Source organism: Vulpes vulpes, chromosome 3, assembly GCF_048418805.1.
Source record: "Vulpes vulpes isolate BD-2025 chromosome 3, VulVul3, whole genome shotgun sequence".
NCBI classification, from domain to species: Eukaryota; Metazoa; Chordata; class Mammalia; order Carnivora; family Canidae; genus Vulpes; species Vulpes vulpes.
In genome coordinates this window covers 47,372,360-47,392,930 of record NC_132782.1, presented here as the reverse complement: position 1 = coordinate 47,392,930, position 20,571 = coordinate 47,372,360, and the positions used below count along the sequence as shown (strand labels likewise).

General features: G+C 41.3%; 1 protein-coding gene across 1 annotated transcript in view; it reads left to right on the top strand.

Annotated features, from left to right (window-relative positions):
- The first annotated feature begins 6,255 nt into the window (after positions 1–6,255).
- The window catches only part of PPM1L (protein phosphatase, Mg2+/Mn2+ dependent 1L), a 288,405-nt gene continuing 274,089 nt past the window's right edge, over positions 6,256–20,571 (top strand). The window contains exon 1 of the mRNA XM_026016494.2: positions 6,256–6,842. Within this exon, the coding sequence (XP_025872279.1) occupies positions 6,444–6,842 (399 nt within the window). The 5' untranslated portion in view covers positions 6,256–6,443. The remainder of the gene's footprint in view (positions 6,843–20,571) is intronic.

Here is a 20,571-nt window from a genome sequence, read left to right as displayed (position 1 = left end):
AAAGGCGAGCATACCAGCTAAATGGAACTGTATGAATAAAGGTCCTGAGTCAAAAGGAAGCTTGACGCTTTATAGAACTGTAAGAAGGCAAATGTGGCTGAAGTGGATGGGCTGAGGGAGCAGCTGCTATGGCATAAGGCTGGGAAGGACAGGAAGGACATAGCTAAGACATGTACCTTTATCCTAAGACTGCTGTGAAGTCATTTAAGGGTTTTAAGCAAGACTATTAAACTATTCATAATTTTTCACATTATAAATTAGCTAGAATGTTGATGTGTGTTAATTAGGATAAAAAAATTCAGGTAATGCTTTAGATTAACTTTATAATTTAGGAAGCTTGTTTGAAGATTATCATAGAGAAGCCTAGGGTAATTAGATGAAGGATTCTTAGGATAAGTGTGGTTTATGTACACAGACTTGGTGCAATGATATAAAAATCTTATTCAGAAAACAAGTATCCTGGGATGCCTGGGTGGCTCAGCAGTTGAGCATCTGCCTTTGGCTCAGAGCATGATCCCAGAGTCCCAGGATCGAGTCCCACAATGGGCTTCCTGCATGGAGCCTGCTTCTCCCTCTGCCTGTGTCTCTGCCTCTCTCTCTGTGTCTCTCATGAATAAATAAATTAAAAAATCTTAAAAAAAAAAAGTATCCTTGATATATCTTTGTAATTAACACAAAAACTTGGGTGATAGAAACCTTGTGTTTTTGGAGTCCAATGAAATAAAATCATATTACACTATAAAGTGATTCGTGTCTGTCAGATTAGTTTTCCATTTGATACAATTGAGATATTAAAATTACAAGTCCAGATTGATATAGTATACTGACTTAAAATGATGAATTTATTTTCTTGGCTGTACTACTAAAACAGATTCATTTCCACTTAAAGTGCATTTAAAACTGAAGATTTATTATTAAACTTTGCATCTAAGAAGGTTTTACGAGAAACACTGAAGATTAAATATGGGTTAATAGTCACGATTGCAGTTAATCATTTACCTAAAGACCAATGTTGAAAATTACTTTTAAGATAGAATTTATAGTAATGGGCCCTTTTATTAAAGGGCTTTGACCACACTGTTGGTGGGAGTGTAAACGAGAACAATGTATTTTCAAAAATTATTTGGCCCCAAATTGTAAAGTTGAAGATTTTCATTCCCAACTACTCTATACTACTGTAGGGAAACTTTTGCACACACACCCAAGAGATAGTACAAAAATTGTTCATGAACTCATTGATCATAACAGCAAAAAACTGGGTACTCAAATGTCCATAGAATGAAGATAAATAAATTGTAGAACAGCCACACACTAAAATATTATGTAGTAGTGAAAATGACTTCCATGCCATTGTAATGGCATAGAAGGATCTAGAAGTACAATATTAGGTAAAAAAAAAACAACAACAAAAAACCCCAAAAAACAAACAAACAAACAAAAAACCCCCAGAAGACTACACACAGTAAGATACCCACTTTATAAAAAGCTTAAAGGTGAGCAAAACTAAAAAATATATATTACTTAGGGATGCAGACATATATGATGATGTTATTTTTTAAAAAGACAAGGGGATGGTACAACACAAAATTTAGGATAGCTGTTACCTGTGCAGGACAAGGAAGGAAGTGGGATAGGGAAAGAAACTCCTAGGCTGGTACACAGATTTGTCACAGGTCAGTTTTTAGGTGGGATGATGGATTCATGGATTCATGGGTATAGTACTGATGTTTGCTGTGCTTCGTGTACCCTTTGTATGTATAGTTTAAAAATATAGATGTATATTGATAGAATATTAGTTAAAGAATACTACTCAGTACGCCGTATATATTTATATGCATTAGGCAGGAACAACACAAAATACAAACATGAACAATACAGAATACAAATTAAACTCATAATTGGGAAATTGAAAAATGTTCAGAGATTTTCTATATGTATAGAAGATGAATTTAAAACATTTCAGGGATACTTTCATTACATTGATTGTTTAGAGTTGATAAATCATTTTACTTCATTTTTACAACTTTGTAATTGACAAAACCATAAAGAAGGGCAGCCCAGGTGGCTCAGCGGTTTAGCGCCGCCTTCAGCCCAGGGTGTGACCCTGGAGACCTGGGATCGAGTCCCACGTCAGGCTACCTGAATGGAGCCTGCTTCTCCCTTTGTCCGTGTCTCTGCCTCTGTGTCTTTCATGAATAAATTAATAAAATCTTAAAAAAAAAAAAAAACCAAAAAGAAATGGGGACATCATAGATTGACATCATACAGAAAATAAGTGTTATCAAACTGTTTTAAAGATTTCTTAAACCTAAGAGCTATAATTCTGAAAGTTCTTTCTGAATGTGTTACTTCTAAAAGCTATATTTTTTGGTCTTTATATTCTTGCAAGGCTGACATGAGTTCATTGCATAGTTGAAAATGGTAATTACCTGGTAAATATTTATTATTATTATTGTATTTCATGAAAACCTAGGCTTGCAATTAGCTTTTGGTTCATTACTATGTCACCTGTAATGGTATAGAATTGTATAAGGGACAGTCTGTGGTACTTTTTCTTCCCTGTGAAATTCAGATAGTATTTCACTCTAGCAACAAATCTTTTAGGCTTTTTTGTAGAGATGAAGGACAGTTTACTTGTACTTGTCCTCTGCGCAGCACATATTTTCAGTGGGTGAGGTACTTAACAGTGCAGCTTTGACAAGGCTAAAGCCAAAGGTTAAAGTCAGAATTGTGGGATAAGAACCTGTGTAGTCTTTTTCATATTTCTGTGACAAAAGAGCCACTGAAATATTACTAGAGAAGCATAAAAATTAGACTAATAATCTCGGTATCACTGGGAAATCAATGGATCTTAAGAGCACTGGATTGGTGGTCAGAAGAACTGAGTCTGACTTTCCAACTTCTTATACTGAATTGTGGGTTTTTTTTTTTTAAAGATTTTATTTATTTATTCATGAGAGACACAGAAGGAGAGAGAGGCAGGGATCAAGGAGAGGGAGAAGCAGTTTCCATGCAGGGAGCCCGACATGGGACTTGATCCTGGGTCTCCAGGATCATACCTGGGGCCGAAGGCAGGTGTTAAACCGCTAAGTCACTGGGGCTCCTGTGATTTGTGGTATTCATTTACATCTTCGTGCCTCATTTTCCTCATATTTATAACAGTGATAGCAGCTCCTTGATCTTCTTCCTAGGATTATTATAAGGATGGAAATAAATTGATATACATAAAAACCTTCATAATTTCTAGGAATATGCAAAGGTTACTTTGTCATTAGAGAAAGGTCTTTTTCTCAAATATATTAACATTCATAGCAAACCATAACAAAACACTTTATTAGGCCTTTAAAAGTTACTGTGTAAACGATATGAATTTCTTAATAGAAATAAGAAAATGCCTGTAGGGTCTACTTGAAAAATCACTTTATTGATTTTTCATAAAAATGAACTACCTAGATGCAAATGTCAAAGCATATCTCCCCAGAATCCACAGGATATCTTAGATCTATTAATCAAGTCAAGCCCTCCTTTTGCTACTTCTAGAGAAACCAGTATGGTCCTTTCTCTTCTTTATTAGGTATGGAGGAAACACAAATCATGCCTCTCATGAGTATCTGCTGCTGTCACCAATATAGTAATGTAGTGGACCAGCTGGGTGGACCCCTAGATTTGGAATTTTACTTCTGCTCCAGGGCCTAATTAGACTTGTAGTTCTGGAATCTTGATCAGCTTATGTGGAAGCTGCTTTTGCCATTACGTACAGAGAAACTGACAATGCACCCAGAAGATATTTGCTAATTTACAGTAAGAAATATCGTGGACTCGTATCTTCACGACACCACTAATGTATTACTTTTGCTTTAGAGTTCCTAAAGGCTTTTAAAATTCATTATCTCACTTTGGAATCTCCTGACTTAAGACTTTTGAACAGGATGGCCTAATTTATTTCAAAACTATTAATTCTATCTATCAGGTGGAATATACTGAAAAGTGCAAAACAAAAGAGGGGGCCAGTATCTTAGATGTCAAAAACAACATACTGTTAGCAGTTTTTCCTATAGTCTTCCTGCCTTCTGTATGCATGCGTTTATAATTGAGAACGTACTGTGCATGCCATTTAAAAGTCGGAGCTTTCTTTCTTTTCTGGTTATGATAGCAAGCTATGTTTTTTTTTGTAAATATTTTGGAAAAGTCGTAGAAAGCAGACAAAAGTCCAAAAGCAGAACATGAAAACCACGTATCATCCACTATTGTGGTTAAGCACGCCAAACACTTTGGTGTATTTCCTTTCAATATTTTATTCCTTCTTATTTTAATTTTAATTTTTTTTTTTTTAATTAAACGTAGTCGGTATCATACCAAGGCGGGAATGCTTGGCGGGGGGGGGGGGGGGGGGGGGCGGGTCAGACGCACAGGGGCTGGGCTGGGTCAGGAGGCGTCTACCCTCCAGGCTGGCGGATCAGCACTTCTCTTCCTGGACAGGGGCAGCGAGAGTGAATAATTCCCTTTAAAGCTTACTTCTTTCTGTATTTTATTTTTTAAAAAAGATTTTTATTTATTCACTAGAGATGCACAGAGGGAGAGAGATAGAGAGAGAGAGAGAGAGGCACAGACTCAGGCAGAGGGAGAAGCAGGCCCCATGCAGGGAGCCCGATGCGGGACTCGATCCCGGGTCTCCAGGATCACGCCCTGGGCTGAAGGCGACACTAAACCGCTGCGCCACCGGGGCCGCCCTCTTTCTGTATTTTAAGGTGACCTGCCCGCATTTCAACGAGCTGTCTTGGGCGGCTTCTGGAGGCCAGAGAGGAGCAGAGAGGTCTGCTCTCCCCCGCGGCCCTTCCCACCTGCACCTCCAAAGACCCCCGCCCCCGCTTCCCTCCGTCCTGCGGCGGCCGAGCAGGTGGTAGGAGGCCGCGAGGCTGGAGCTTTCCCAGCGGTCCCGGAAGTCTCGGCCGCCGCAGGCTCGGGAACGCCCCGGGGCTCCGCTAGGCGGCTCCGTGCGTCTCCGCCCAAGGCCTCCGGTCCCGGCGCGGACGCAGCCCCAGGGAGGCCGGCCCTCGCCTCCCTCCCGAGCTGACCCGCGGAGCGCGCTTCCGTGCTTCCAGGGGGCTGGAGTCCTCGCGCCCCGCTGCTCCCGGAGCGTCTCTGCTCGGCGAGGAGGCCTCCAGGCCTCAGCTCGCTCTCCGCCCGCGTGAGATCCCCGCAGGCCGCCGCCGCAGAGCCCAACCGTCGGGTCCCGTCCGCCTCGCTTCGCGCGCCGGCAGAAGTGCGTCCCTTCTCGCTTGCCTTATGCCCGGCGAGGCGGGGACCGCACTACAGTGCTGCCGGCCGGAGGGGGGGGACGCTCCCGGGCGGCGCTCTGCTTTCCAGCGGCGACGCCAGCTCCCGAGGAAACCGCCGTTCGCAGTACCGGGGAGCAGCAGTATTTGGTCCCGGGAGCCCGCGCAGGAGCGGGGAAGGGTCACCGCCTCGAGCCAGGCAGCGGGCGCGCCCCCCTCCTCCCCTTCGCTTCGTCGGAGCGGCCCGGAGCTGCGAGCGCGCCGGCCGCGGCGGAGCTTCCCCGGCGCTTGACAGCTCGGCGCGAGCACCGCGGGCCTGGAGCCCCGGCTCCGGGGCGGGGCGGGGCGAGCGCGCGTGGGGCGGGGCGAGCGCGCGCGGGGCGGGGCGGGGCGGGGCGGGGCGGGGCGAGCGCGGGCCGGGGCCGAGGAGCGAGCGCGCGAGCGGAGCCGAGCGGCGCCGAGCCGAGCCGGGAGGTGCTGGGGAGAGGCAGGCAGAGCCCGCCGGCCGCCTGCGGCTCCGCGCGGATCGTGCTGCGTCGCCGGGCGCCGCGTACCCCCGCCTCTGCCCGGGCTCCCGCAAAACTTTTATTCTCTGGGGCTCCTCGGGGTGTCTGCAGGCGTCGGAGCGCTCGGCCGCCGCGGCCGCCGAGGGGACGTGCATCCCTTGCCCGCTGGGCTCCCGCGCCCCGCGCCTGCTCACCTGCTGCTGATCGCTCCCCCGGGCGGCGAGGGGTACCGCGGAGCGGCCGCGCCCCCCGCCCCCGCCCGAACCCGAATCCTCCCGCCCGCCGCGGTGGACTCGCCCGGCGCAACTTTAACTTGATTCCTCCCCCCGGCTCGCGGCCACCGCTGCCGTCCGGGCCGCCGCCTCACAAAGGGGCGCGGGGAGGGGAGGCGGCGCGGTCCGCGGGCACAGGCGCCGGTGCGCAGGGCGCGGGCCTCCCCGCCGCCGCGGCCGGGAGACAAAAGGGAAACTGCCTGCGCTCGCCGTGCGGGCCGGAGCCGCCTGCTCGCCCGCCTGCCGCCCGGCTCGGCGAGTCTCCTCCCCCGCCCTCGGCTGCTGCTCCGCCTCCCTCCCCGCGGGCCGGCCCCGCAGTGCTCCGGGACCCGGCGAGCCTCGGGGGCCCCGCGCGTCGCTGCTGGTGGTTGGGGCTGTAGCGATAATAAATGATAGAGGATACAATGACTTTGCTGTCTCTGCTGGGTCGCATCATGCGCTACTTCTTGCTGAGACCCGAGACGCTCTTCCTGCTGTGCATCAGCCTGGCGCTGTGGAGTTACTTCTTCCACACGGACGAGGTGAAGACCATCGTCAAGTCCAGCCGGGACGCCGTGAAGATGGTGAAGGGCAAGGTGGCCGAGATCATGCAGAACGACCGGCTCGGGGGTCTCGACGTCCTGGAGGCCGAGTTTTCCAAGACCTGGGAGTTTAAGAGCCACAACGTGGCTGTGTATTCCATCCAGGGCCGGCGAGACCACATGGAGGACCGGTTTGAAGTTCTTACGGACCTGGCCAACAAGACGCACCCGTCCATCTTCGGGATCTTTGACGGACACGGGGGCGAGGTAGGAGCCCTCGAGGGCTTGTTCGTGTGGGTGTGTGTGGACGAGGGTGGTGTGAGCAGCGAGGTGGGAGCCGGGTGCGAGGGGCGTGCTGATGACCCGGCGTCCGCCTGCACAAAGACACCGGATCCAAATGTGGCTCAAGTTGTTTGAAAAATACTGCTGGACCCGCACCTCTTGGTGTCTCGCAGTGGCCAGGTGGGGGTGGGGTGGGGTGGGGTGGGGTGGGGGGAGGGTCGTCCACCGTCTGGTTTGTGCCTCGTAATTTATGAGGTTCCCCAAGGCCAGAACCAGGCAAATGACTGTGCTAGTTTTTTTCGGGGAGAGTTTATGGTCTCCACGGACAACTTTGGCCCAGGGCCTCAGCGCCCCTTGTTCTAGGGTTTGAGGCTAAGGTAGCCACCAAGAAGAAAGATAGTATCTTTGACTCTCTTTCAAGAAGAGAGACAGAATCTGCAGAGCCCGGGCAGTGAGGCAGGGCTCGGCGAGAATGAAGGAAGCTGGGACTCCTTCCCGTCGCATCCTCCCAGAGGGGGCACCGGAGGGACCGCTCTGCGCCTCTTCCCAACTCCATTAACTTTGCAAGTGCAATCGGGCCGGTTGACGGCAGCGCCTCGCAGGTCGCCTGCTTTTAGCTGGATCGAGGCGCGGGGCCGGGATGCCTCTGGCCTTTGCGGAGGTGGCAATGCCCGCATGGGCGGCGGTGCCCAGATCTCGCCCGGGCGCCCTGGCCAGCGTGGGTGCGCAGGCATCTCCTTGCTTCTAAACTCCTTTATTTGGGGTTCGTCTGGGGCAAGAGATGATGCGGGAGGCCGGTTCAGGTCCCTCTGCTGCATTTCTGCGGCACCCTGATTGCGTGCCAGGGCTCAGATTTCCTGGAGGTCGGGGCGAGGGTTGGCTCTGGTGGTTGGGCATTGGTCCAGGGGAAGTGAGTGGCAAATGTGGCTCCGGCGCCGGGCTCCCAAGCACATCAGGCCAGCCACCCCATCTTTCTCAGTTGGTAGTTTGTAAGAGTTTCAGTGTTGCATACATCCTTTTTTTTTTCTTTTTTTTCCAGCATACTTTCTTACTCCTGTTACCTCTGCCCTCTTCTTCATTAGCCCCCTTCCCTACCTTCATGCTCTGTGCTGGCATCCAGCTTTCCCTCCAGCTCTCATCTTGGTCCTTCTGGTCTCTGGTGGGCTGCAGAGGATGTCAGTAGGTCATTCTTTTTCAGGATTTGCTTTTTCTTTGGCCTTTGTTTTGGGTGAACACTGGGAAAGCTTTCAATTGGTTATCTTATTTGCATTCTGTCTTTGATACAAAGTCCTTCATCCACCACTCTGCTAATCATTCTGAGATACTGTGTCTATCTGCCTTAAACCAACTTTGCCAGGAATGACAAACTTAGTTGGAAAATTTATGGGGTAGAACTAACAACAGTTTTTGCTATTTTTCCATCCACCCTAGCCCAAGTTCTGTCTTTCAAAATGAAGCTTTCTTACTGGTTGTGATTTTATAGCTCTTTGTGTAGTGTGGGGTTTGTTTCCCCTTGGTCACAGGATAGGTGAAAAACCTGAAATTAATTGAGGGAAGAGATGCTCTGTGCTTGGGTGAATGATCATGTTCCCAATATAATGACTAAATTGCTTTCTTGGTTTGATCAGAATGTCTGTATTTTCATTCTATATTTCTAGCCTAGATTGTTGTGAATTATTTTTTAAAAAGCTTATATTTATTATATATGTTTAAATTAAAATTGGGCAGCTGATAACCTGCTTCAGGTCTTAGCACAGTTTTATTCTTAAAGGTCTGGATGTAGTATTAATGTCATGAAACTTTGGATTGTGCTTGCTTGGTGTGCTGTACCGGCATGTTTTGAGCCTGCACGTGTAAGTGAATGAGTATTTTAAATTTTCTCTTAAGCTGATATTCTAAAACCTGAAAGTTGCAGATCTAAACAGATTTCAGGTTGAAAAATTTCAAGTACTATCTTCTGGTAAATGTATCATTTGGAAAAGGGACATGATAAATGTTTTTATCTAAATAGATGAATTTTACATATATGGTAACCTCCTTAAAAATAGAGTAATTGTTCTATCTATAACCTCCTATAGTATGTAACCAGTTTGTTCAGCTTGGCTTCATTTTAGGGCAAAATAAGAAAAGTGATGTAAAAGGTAGTCATTTTGTTGCTATTGGGAATGTGATAATAACAAATAATACTAGGTAATTTTTCTCTTACTTTTCTTTTATTCATAGAAACTCCCCCTCCCCCCATACACCATCTAATTGTTGTCTTTTGTGTTGTTTTAGCTCCTGTAACATTCACCAGAGGAGGGTGCCACTGTTTGATTTTGGTATAGATGATAGTTGTCTCCTTTCAGGAAAGAGGGAGCTTTTTTTGAACTCTCTATTATTTATATATGTTGTATACAGAAGATAAATGAGGACCTTAATTTTATTTCTAATAATTCAAACTAATGAGATATTTTATTATTTTTTTTTTTAATTTTTTTTTTTTTTATTTATTTATGATAGTCACAGAGAGAGAGAGAGAGGCAGAGACACAGGCAGAGGGAGAAGCAGGCTCCATGCACCGGGAGCCCGACGTGGGATTCGATCCCGGGTCTCCAGGATCGCGCCCTGGGCCAAAGGCAGGCGCCAAACCGCTGCGCCACCCAGGGATCCCTAATGAGATATTTTATACAAATATGGGAGCCCATCTACAATGGTACTGCTTTTTAAATATAGAAAGGACCTGAGCCACCTCGTATATATATGTTTCATATCATTTTTTAGATGAGGTGTTTTTTGATGGTCTTAAGATGTGACCTTCCTAAAGATAGTTCAAGGCCTACAGTTTGGTGATTTTTAGGTTAAGCCACTGGACAAATTAGTTTGCATATGTACCTCAATTGATAACGCCCCAGGGATACAGAGGTGAACGAGACAGGGTTCCTGTCCTCCCAGAGTTTCCGTGTAGTGAGAAAAATAGATCTGTATGACAAAAATTACAGTCGTGTTGTGCTTAGGGTGTTATGGGAACACTGAGTAGGGGCATTTAAATCGGACTGGGAGGTGGAACGCCCAGAGAAAGATACGCCCAGAGAAGGCATTATTTACTGCAAGTTAAAAGCACAGGCTTTGGTTTGAGATCTGGCTGTGAATCTCTGCTCTGCCTTATACTAGCTGTGACCATGGACGAGTTGCTTAGTCTACTTTATCTGGAAGTTATTAATCTGAAAAATAGAGATAATCACCTAAGGTACACCTCCATCATTTGTATTATACCCTATCTAGAGAAGTACTTAGTGGAGAGAAAGATGTGGAAAAATAAAGCTTTGAGACCAAGAAGTCTGCCTTGTTAGGGCAACAATATTCTAGGAAGAGAGACTCTACATGTGAAGGCCACAATTTTGATCACTAGAAAGGCATATGTGGATATGGATAATTTATTAGGTATCCCCCAAATTCTATTTCTCTTTGTTCTAACTTACAGTAAACTGATTATTAATTCAGGATTTCAGGTATCTTAGCATTGGGGAAGCAGCATCCTGGCTTCTGGTGCAAATTTTCTGATTAGTGAAAAGGAATATTCTCCATGATTAATTAATAAATTGGTATTCTGATTTGTACTTCAGCTTCTTAGCATGACTTGGTTCTCTTTAGTCTATTCAATTGTGTATTTTTGACAAAGATATATCTCTGGACTTCTTATGCTGAGGACCAGACTCTGGATATCTGTGACTTCTACATGAATGACATCTTAAAGAGCCTTGTCTCTGGTCTTACAGGCCAGGTTCCTCACATGATGCTGTTGGGCCCTTGAGACATTCTAACTATTTATTTATTTATTTATTTATTTATTTATTATATTTTAAAGATTTTATTTATTTATTTGTAAGAGACACAGATAGAAGGAGAGAGGGAGACAGGCAGAGACACAGACAGAGGGAGAAGTAGGCTCCACGCAGGGAGCCTGATGTGGGATTTGATCCTGGGACTCCAGGATCACGCCCTGGGCGGAAGACAGATGCTCAACTGCTGAGCCACCCAGGCGCCTGAGACATTCTAACCATGATACTGTGGGTGGATCCTTGACTCCGTGTATGTGTGCACCTGTATGTGTGTGTGTGTTTGTCTAAAGCCATGATAATGATTGTTTTTCTGTATAACAAAAGATTTAAAAAGATTAAAACATTGGAAAGGTAAAAAAAATAGCTCAGATTATACCAACTGATGTGGAAAGGTTATTATTATTATTATTTTTTATTTATGATAGTCACACAGAGAAAGAGAGAGAGAGGCAGAGACACAGGCAGAGGGAGAAGCAGGCTCCATGCAACGGGAGCCCAACATGGGATTCGATCCCGGGTCTCCAGGATTGCGCCCCGGGCCAAAGGCAGGCGCTAAACCGCTGCGCCACCCAGGGATCCCCGGAAAGGTTATTTTTAAAATTAAAAAATGTTTAGGAAGTTTTGTGTGTGTGTGTATGTTTATCTGTAATTTTTATCTACAGGCAAAAGGTGGATTTTTTGTTGCTGTTGTTGTTAGCTTATTTTACTTTTTATGTTATGTAGAAGAAATATCACCAATCTTTTGAGGCAACTCTGTCAGTGTTCATGGCTGAAACCTATCTGGAAAAACGGTGCTCCATCGTTATGTGCTCCATCATTACTGTATTAACAGTCATATATCATTGCATCATACAGTTGACACACAGCTTGGTCAGTGATTAAGCTCAGAGTTCCATACTTCTCTTTAGAGAAGCTGGACTTCAGACGCTTACAAGGGGCTGCAGTCTTGAAGCTTAGCACTTCTCAGAAGTTCAGAGTAGAAACTGCTTATGGAAGGTTACCTGAAGGATACCTAGTCTAGTTCTTTAGATCAATGGTTCTTCACTTTTCTTGAGTCTTGCTTCTCTTTGAGGATGTTATGAAACTAAAGACAGTCCCAAGAAGAATGGACGCATGTATCAAGTTTTATTTTTAATTTTAAGGATAGGTGGATACATGAAGCCTCTGGATTTTGGGTTAGTCCAGGTAGAATAAAATCTGTTTCTGATAAATCTAGACCTGCAGGGAGCTATGTACCTGGACCCCTTCCTTGGTTTGATCATCATCTTCTCCATCATTTGCATTTATTGACTTGTGTACTGTCATTTGCCTGTGAGGCTTGTTATGAGGAATGGTCTTCCAAAGTTTTCTGAGAAATCAACAGCAAAGATGTCCCTGAGGACTTTATTTGTTGCATGATAAAATATCTTTTTTTTATGAGGACCAAGGGAAAGACAGTTCTCTGATCGCTTTGCGTTTTTATCTTAGGGGTATTGAATTATGTGACTGATTGTTCACATAATTCAATGATTCAAACACATCATCCTGTGTTTGTTGGCTACTAGAAGTGTTAGAGCCAAACCTCTGACCTGCCTCTAACAAATGTGCAAGATTTTATAGAATACGTTAATTTGGTGTATAAATCTCACTCCCAGGACAGCATATCTTCTCTACATTCAGTTTCCCTTTGTTTTATTTTTCTCTTTCTCTTCTGAGATACATCATTTTGTCTTGTTGTGGTATATGTATTTATGTAAGTTTCATTGGATCCTTTCTGAAATAAGATATAGTCCTGAATAGTTAAATTATGAAAGGCGTGATGAATGATCTGCTTTTCAGACATAGCTGCTGCTAGTAAGGTCGCGCATTACCAAGGTTATGAGGCCTGTGAATTTAATGTGGACCAATGCCTTATGACTTAAGAGAAAACTTGTACTACTTTGGTTTAAAAAATGACACATTGACATTTCTGCCAAAAAAGGAGGGGTGGGACGCCTGTGTGGCTCAGGTCGTGATCCCAGGTGGGGCTCCCTGCTCAGTGGGAAGTCTGCTTCTCCCTTTGCCCCCCATCCCCACATTCTCTCTTTTTATTTCTCTCTCTCTCTCCCTCTTCTCTCTCTGTCTCTCAAATAAATTAAATCTTCAAACAAACAAACAAAGACAAAAAAGGAGGGGTAGTTTCCTCCTTAGTCAGCTCCTCTCTCCCATCCCTAGGAGTTTGTTTGCAGGTGAATGTAGGATCCTGACTGCTGACCTTGGTGCATCTTCTGAACAGACTGTTTAGAAATTCAATTCAATTAAACCAACATTTTCTGTATATCCTGACACATGTGGAAAACAGTGTTCTGTTCTCTCTGATGCCTACAGATGAATCGGTGCATTCTCTTGCCCTCAAGGGACGCTCCATCTGCTTGGAGAAACGAGCTTCTTAATAGCAGAGCTATGAGGTGTGTTTTGGGTACCTACAAGAGGGTGATGGCCTGGCTGTGGGAACTTGGGCACTCTTGCAAGAGGAACTGGCTTTTGATTATATCCTAGCATTTCCATAGACAGAGATTAGGGGGAGGGAAGATGAGAAAATAACATTACAGGTTGAAGAAAAAGAGAAAATGACGTGGAGGAAGTAAAATGCAGGCACAGTTAGAAAAAACACAGGCAGCCCCTGTGTTTAGAGCAGGCTTTCCCGGACGGCTATCATTCTAGATGCCAATTCATTATTTATTTTCATTTTTGAGTAACCTTTGTGTTTTTATGTAGTCACTAATATTTTTTAGATTGACTATTTTTTTTAAATTAAGTATATTTATTTTAAAAAGAAACCTCTTATTAGCATTGTGAGGGGGAAAATCATTAAATGAAGTTCTTGGCCTCCAACCTGCTGAGAAGCCATCTCCATTATGATAGAGTAGAATGATTTTTATTTTTATTTTATTTATTTTTTTTAAAGAGAAGAATGATCTTCTCCTAGTCTCTGGTTGCCTTTAGAGTTTCTCTATCCCTCTCCCCTTGCTTTTTATGAACAAAAAGGTGGCTTTTGAAATATAATTGTCCGTAATAAGAAAGGCAGGCTACTTACTCCCTTCCTAGATGGAAGGTATGTCTAGAGATGCCACTCTTGAAAGAATTCTGGTTTGGAACAGCTTTCCACTGTGACTTCTGTGACAGCAAAGATTTCATGGGGAACCCAGAGTTATGGGCAGTTCCCAATGGTCTAGCAGAAATTCCACCCCCATTTCTAATGCAGGTAAATGAGAAGACATTATAGTAATAAACCTGAATCTTTTCTAGCTTAGTTTAAAAAGTAAATAATTCACAGATTTTGTTACTTGAGTCATTATTGGTCACAAAACCAAGTTCAGAGGTACAGAGAACAGATTGGTGATTGCCAGAGGCAAGGGTTGAGGCATGGGCAAAATGGATGAAAAGAATCAAAAGGTAAAAATTCCCAGTTATAAAATAAATAAGTCATGGGGATGTAATATACAGCATGGTGACTGTAGTTAATACTTCTGTATTGCATATTTGAAACCTGCTAAGATGGTAAACCTTAAAAATTTGCATCACAAGAAATAAAATTCTGTAACTGTATGTGGTAATGGTTATTAACTAGACTTATTATGGTGATCGTTTCTCAATATGTATGAATATCGAATCATTATGTTGTACATCTGAAATATAATGTTTTATGCCAATGATATCTCAAAAATACTTGAAAAACTAAAAAAAGTAATATCTTTATTTTGCTGATATTTGAAATATTTGATTATTTTTAATTTCTATTTTGAACTTTAACCACTTCAGTAATATATTTTTGTGGTTTAACTTTTCTTACCATTTGAATAATCCTATTTAATAGATAAATATGTAGCAGGTTAAACATTTAAAAAAATAAATTAACTTTAAAATTATAAAAGTAATATGACTATATGATAGTATAGAAAAGAAAAAAATCACTCAAAATCTCATCCTCTTGTCACATCCACTATTATGATATTGGTGTATTACTTGCTCATCTTTTTTTAATATACATTTTAAATATATTTTTACATTGTTATAATGATGTACATATAGTTTTAAAATCATGGAGTTTTTTGTTCCACTTTTTATAAGCCTGTAAACACAAAGTCATTTTGCTCCACAATTATGTATTATATTTCTAATGTATTTCTTAGTGACAGATTAGTATTTTACTAAATGGCTATTTGATGAGTTACTCAATTGCTTTCTAGTTGGTATACATTTGGACTCCATTAAATTTCACCATTGTAAATAACATTGTAATAATAATTATTTTTGAGATTATAATAATTTTTGTGTTTCTACTGTAGTTTAGATTATTTCTCTAGGGTAGATTTCCAGAAGTGGGGTTTCTGGATCAGAGGAGAAATAAAGAAACCACCATTACTGGTAGCAGTAATGCTACCATTACTGGTAGCAGTGATGATGATGATTGATGCTTATTGAATATGTGTATTATTACCAGGCAGTGTTTAAGGTACTTTATATATATTATCTAATTTTAATTATCATAACAGTATTCCAGGTAGATTCTATATATCTTCTTTTTATATATGTAGAAATTAAGGTTCTGAGAAGTTAAGTAATGTAACCAAAAGTCTCTTGTAGCTCGTAGGTGGTAAAACTAGAATTTTAAACTGGGATTCTGATTTAAAGCTGTCTCCAAACCCTATGCTATCATTTAAATTCCATGGATCTCATAATTTTGGCAATGGTGTGTGGGGAGCATTGTTAGGTGAAGAGTGCCTGGTCTCCTATTGCTTACTAGGACTTGGAGTCTCTCATTTGACTCTGACAGTTGTGTCCCTGTGACATGTGGTATTGTTCTTGAAAACTCTATGCTGGAAATCTTGATAGGTAGATTTGATAATTACTTAAGGAAATCCTACAGTTAAAAAAAATTGGGGTCAGAAGCAGAGCAGGTGGTGACTCACAAACAGCCATTCTCACCCACTTCCCTTTGTTGCTAGCAGAATCTCTGTTCCACTACAGAGAATCTCTAACATTTTTGTTTGTTAGCTCACGAAAGGCTTGCATAGAATTTATAGTGGCATTAACATGGCCATTTGCAAAAAATGATTTAGATTTTATTTTAAAGTACCAAAGGCTTGACTTTAGGATAGATATGTAGTGGTGTATATGTATTTGAATAATTTCTTTTCATACTGAAGCACTGTTTTTTTTAGAACTAAAATAATTAACTAATATGTAAACAATTATTAATTTTAAGTAGCATAATATTATTTTTTCATTCGTTTACAATATTGAGTTGATATGTTTAGTTTGAGTAGATGATGGTCTTGTATTTCCATTCTAGAAGGCTGCTTCATACATTGTTCTCTTAGTTGGTCTTAAGTTAAGCCCAAGCTTTGGTGATGGCTAGTTATGATCTATTTTTAATATGAATCTTCAAAGGTAAAGCTTAAATAAACAAAGGAAATCATCTTTTAAAAAATGGTTAATGCCACTACAGTACCTTTTATAGCTTTCTTTTATAGTTATAGGTCCTCCCTATAAAGCACTTTAAGTATTCATGTAGGGAAAAATTATGCATATTGATAAACTGATATTCTTTCAACAAAGTTGAAATCTGTGCTATGAAAATCTTTGCTTAAAAAGTGAAGCCATAATAACCTACATCTGAAAACAAATCCATGAAGTTTGATCACTTGATCAGAAGTATCTTTCTGGAGAATATTTTTTTCCCCTTTCTCTGTTTAATGAGAATAGGACCCAATTTAATGGAAAGTTAGCTGCCTCCAACTTGTCTAGAATGAGGGACGGTTTTGGTAGTTGAGTCTGTTAAAAGTGAGACTGACTTACTTTCCTCCATTCCTAGATGACAAGGGAGTTCTTGTCAGGGCACAGGGCTCCTGATAGTGAGTCGGGTGCTACTACAAATGATTATGTAAAATGTTCTTTGTACAATGATACCAGATAGAAAGGTACCATTTCTAATGTAAAAAAGAACTGTCTGCTCCCCAAGCTAGGCATAATCACTTGGAAAGGGTGCTTTTTTCTAATTTGTACAAAAGTAAAAGGCACCATAGCAGTAGTCTGTATTTCTGAGACTCACATTCTTTATTACCCTATCATTATTGCCTTCCTTGTTCAGCTTCAGTGTTGAGCAGCTGACAGATAATCTATGTGTCTTAGTTGCTGAACCAAAGACCAGTTATCCATTGCACATCATGTTGGTGAACCTTATGACTTTCCTAGAGAAGTGAACGGTTATTTGCATTTGCTTTTCAACATGAATGTTCTAGATTATAGTCATTATAAATATGAGTGAGGGCTTAATGGTCTGTAGGAATAAATCTTAAATACTTGAAATTGTATTTTTAATAGGACAGTCTATATTCAGCAGTACTCTTGGATAGTAAAGTTTTTCATCTAAGAACATTTAAGGGGCGACCGGGTGGCTCAGCGGTTAAGTGTCTGATTCTTGATTTCAGCTCAGGTTATGATCTTGGGGTCCTGTCATCCAGCCCGGCATTGTCAGGCTCCCCATTTAGTGGAGACTGTAGTTGTTTCCCTCTCCATATGCCCCTCTGCCTGCTCTCTGTCTCTCTTAAATAAATAAATAAATAAATCTTAAAAAAAAAAACAACAACAAAAAACCAAAACAAATTCTTTTAGTTATAGAATTGGGCAAGAACTGTTTTGTTTTGTTAAGTATATATCATTTCTTTTTTAATCTAGTAAGTGCTTTCAAATATTTTTTGATTAAATAACTTAACTTTCAGTTTAATTAGTCACTGGACATTTTCTGGTCAAATAAGTCTGTTACTGATACTTGTATTTTCTGGAAATTGAGACATAGTCGGATTTTTTGTTGTGATGTTTACCTTTTTACTCTCTAGAATAATGAGGTGAATTTGCTGTAACAACTGGTACCTATATGATAAATATGACTGACCCAGAATTTGGGATTAAGAAGTTTCTGCTTCTCTTTTATTTAAACACTTAGAGGTTTTCTATATTTCTGTAAAGTAATAAAAAGGCTAAAGTATCTTTACCGATACATTTTTCTCTTTAGATAGGCCTGGCAGGGATATTGAATTGTCATATAATCCAAATATAGTGCCTAAGGCTTCACAGCTACATGAATAATCTATTTTTAAAGACTTTCATCAGGGAGATTCCATACTGTCTGTCCCTGGAGAATTTTTTTTTTTTCTGTAGTCCTTTCTCTCAGGAAATTCATCCTTATATATGAACTAGTTCCCTTTGGTTTAAACCTATGTCTCTTAGTTTGGCCTTAACAGAGATATGTTAGGATTAGGTTGTTACCATTTGTAAGATTATGGTAATCAAAATTTTTCAAAAAATTTCCTTCCTTATATTAAATAAGCACATTAAATTTATAGGAGAAACACTCATCTCAACGAAAGGAGACACAAGGTAATTTCTACCAAAGACAGAATAGTTTCCAGATGATCAATAATAGCTCCTCTTCGTAATGTGTTATTTTGGCAATAAAGGAAATGTCGTCTTCAGGTTTTACAGATTGGTTAGTTTTGTCTTTTATGTCTGTTGTCAGATGCTTAGGCTATAGGTGGAGTAAATTCTAGCTGGACATTTTACATGCTCTATTATTTGTAAGGTTTTGGTTGCAAATGACAGAAAACTCTAGGGGAAGCAGTTTAAACACTAGGGACATTTATTATCTCACTTAATAAAAAGCCTAGAAGTGTGGATATTTCCAAAGTTGGTTGATTAAGCAGTTCAGTGACTTCAAGTATTTATATCAGAGACACAAAAAAGAGATTGAACCTGTCCTGTGTTCTTCAAGCCCGAGGAAACCTTTATAGAAACATTCCTATATTTCCTAGGCCAGAATTGTGTCCCTGCTTACTTAAACCAATGACTTGGTCATGGGAATACCATCACCATGATGAACTCTGACCCAACATAATTCACCCTAGTCTGGGGAGGAGCCCAGCCTTCTCTGGAGGTCATGACAGACTAGAAAGGTGAAAAAGGCTAGAGTTTTGCTAATTAGGAAGAAGGAGACGTGGGAGCAGTTGTTAGGTGGGTCACACAGGTGGGAAAGGAGGTTCAGAGAAGGTAGCCTGGAGAACATTTCTTGTCTACACATTAGCAAACTCATTGGAGAGTGTTGCTGTAAAATATATAACATTAATGTGAAGAAAAAGAAACTTTGGAAGACTTTAGAAAAGGGCAAGCCATTGGATTTGCTTAGAGGTGACTTTGCCTGGGAGCTGAGATGTAAATTTGATATTTTAGGACCCCAACAGGTCTTAAGAAACTAATAGTTACTATTCTAACTCAGATTTTCTCTCTGTTCTGTATAAACTAGCAACAAAGAGGGGCCTGAGTGTTTGGAGAACAGCAAGGTGTTTTTTGCTCTAATTTAAGACTCTGTGTTCAGTACAGGTAATGCTACTGATGAATGTGGAAGTATCATATTCTTTTAGGTGGCTATCCATTTCTCTTTTGGTACCTTCCTGCTTTTAACAATGAATTTGTTCAAATTCAGTAGGATTTTTATCTCTTAATTATTAGTTATCATAAGTTTTGTTATTTTGTTTTAAAATATTCTGATCTACTCCAAGCCTGAGGGGAAGAGATTCCTGAGAGGGTCAGAATTTTTGTACACATTTTGGAAGAGGACAGCCTGACAATGGTCTGGGCTCCAGTGGGAGGGTAGGGCATTAAGGTCCTCTGACTTTTCTGTAGACCAAATGGATGCATTTGGGGTAAATTCTGTGTATGAGGATGAAGTACTCATTCTGCTATAAATCGATTACAATGAGGCCATCTTTTCATTATGTTTTCCTGACTCTTTATTACCAGTCTATAGAAATGCTGCCTGACTAAACTTCCTATTTACTTACAGTGGCATTCCTGGTGATTCATTCTCTCTCCTTTTTTCTTTTAAGACATATACAGTCATATTGTCTACAAACAATATAATTTTGTCTCCTGCCTTCTAAATAGTTATACTTTTTGTTTTTGTTTTCTGCCTCTTTGCATTAACTAGAACAGAATAATGTTCTGTAATACTCATGATAGTGAGTGTTAGGTTCCTGCATTTGAGATTATTTAAATAGTTTGAGGTCAGGGAAATGTGAAATGGCTTCAGTCTGTGGATAAAAAGGCTAAAGTATCTTTACCGATATAATGAAAGATGAAATACAAAGGTAAAGTAAGAGCCAAAGAAGAAAAGATATTCAAGGTATGGTAATCAAGAGAATTAATGATCATGAGGATGGACTAGAACTTGGTGTAGATGTGATGCTGAAAACTAGCATGCATTGATTACCTGAAGGGGAAAACATTGTTTTGTCTGCTTTGGGGAAAAATTATCATCACTAGATCCTTCTCATGGGAATGTCGCAGAAAGCATTAGTCTAAACAATAAGCACAATATCTAATTGTAGAGGATACTGATTCTGCAGGTGTGAAGACCTAGCAAGATATACACAAGGGATGTCTTCATCTTGTTCTAGAGGAGTGAGAAATCTGGAGCCATCTAACCCTTGTATTTCTGCTGGTTTTGGTGAAGATTGTCCTTATTTTCTCTGGAATTTCCTCTGCAGAAAATCCTTGCCCTATTTCTATTACCTGTCATGTAAGGAAACAACAGCTGTTTACAGAAGATTCTCATACTGAGTGGGGTTAGGTTGTGTTAGTGTGCAAAGGGAAAATCTTAGGTAAGATCCTTCAAATTGTCCATAAAGGGGAAGAGTTTGTGATTTTCACCTCTTATTTTGTAGAGTTATATGTAATTATAAATGCATAACTACATATTCAAAGTAATGTAAGGAATAAAGTGTGTGCATATAAAATATAGTTTTATAGTGTTTTAAATGATAAAAAAAGAGTATCTTGAGTTTGTGTAAATTTGTGAATGGTACTGTTTCACTGTA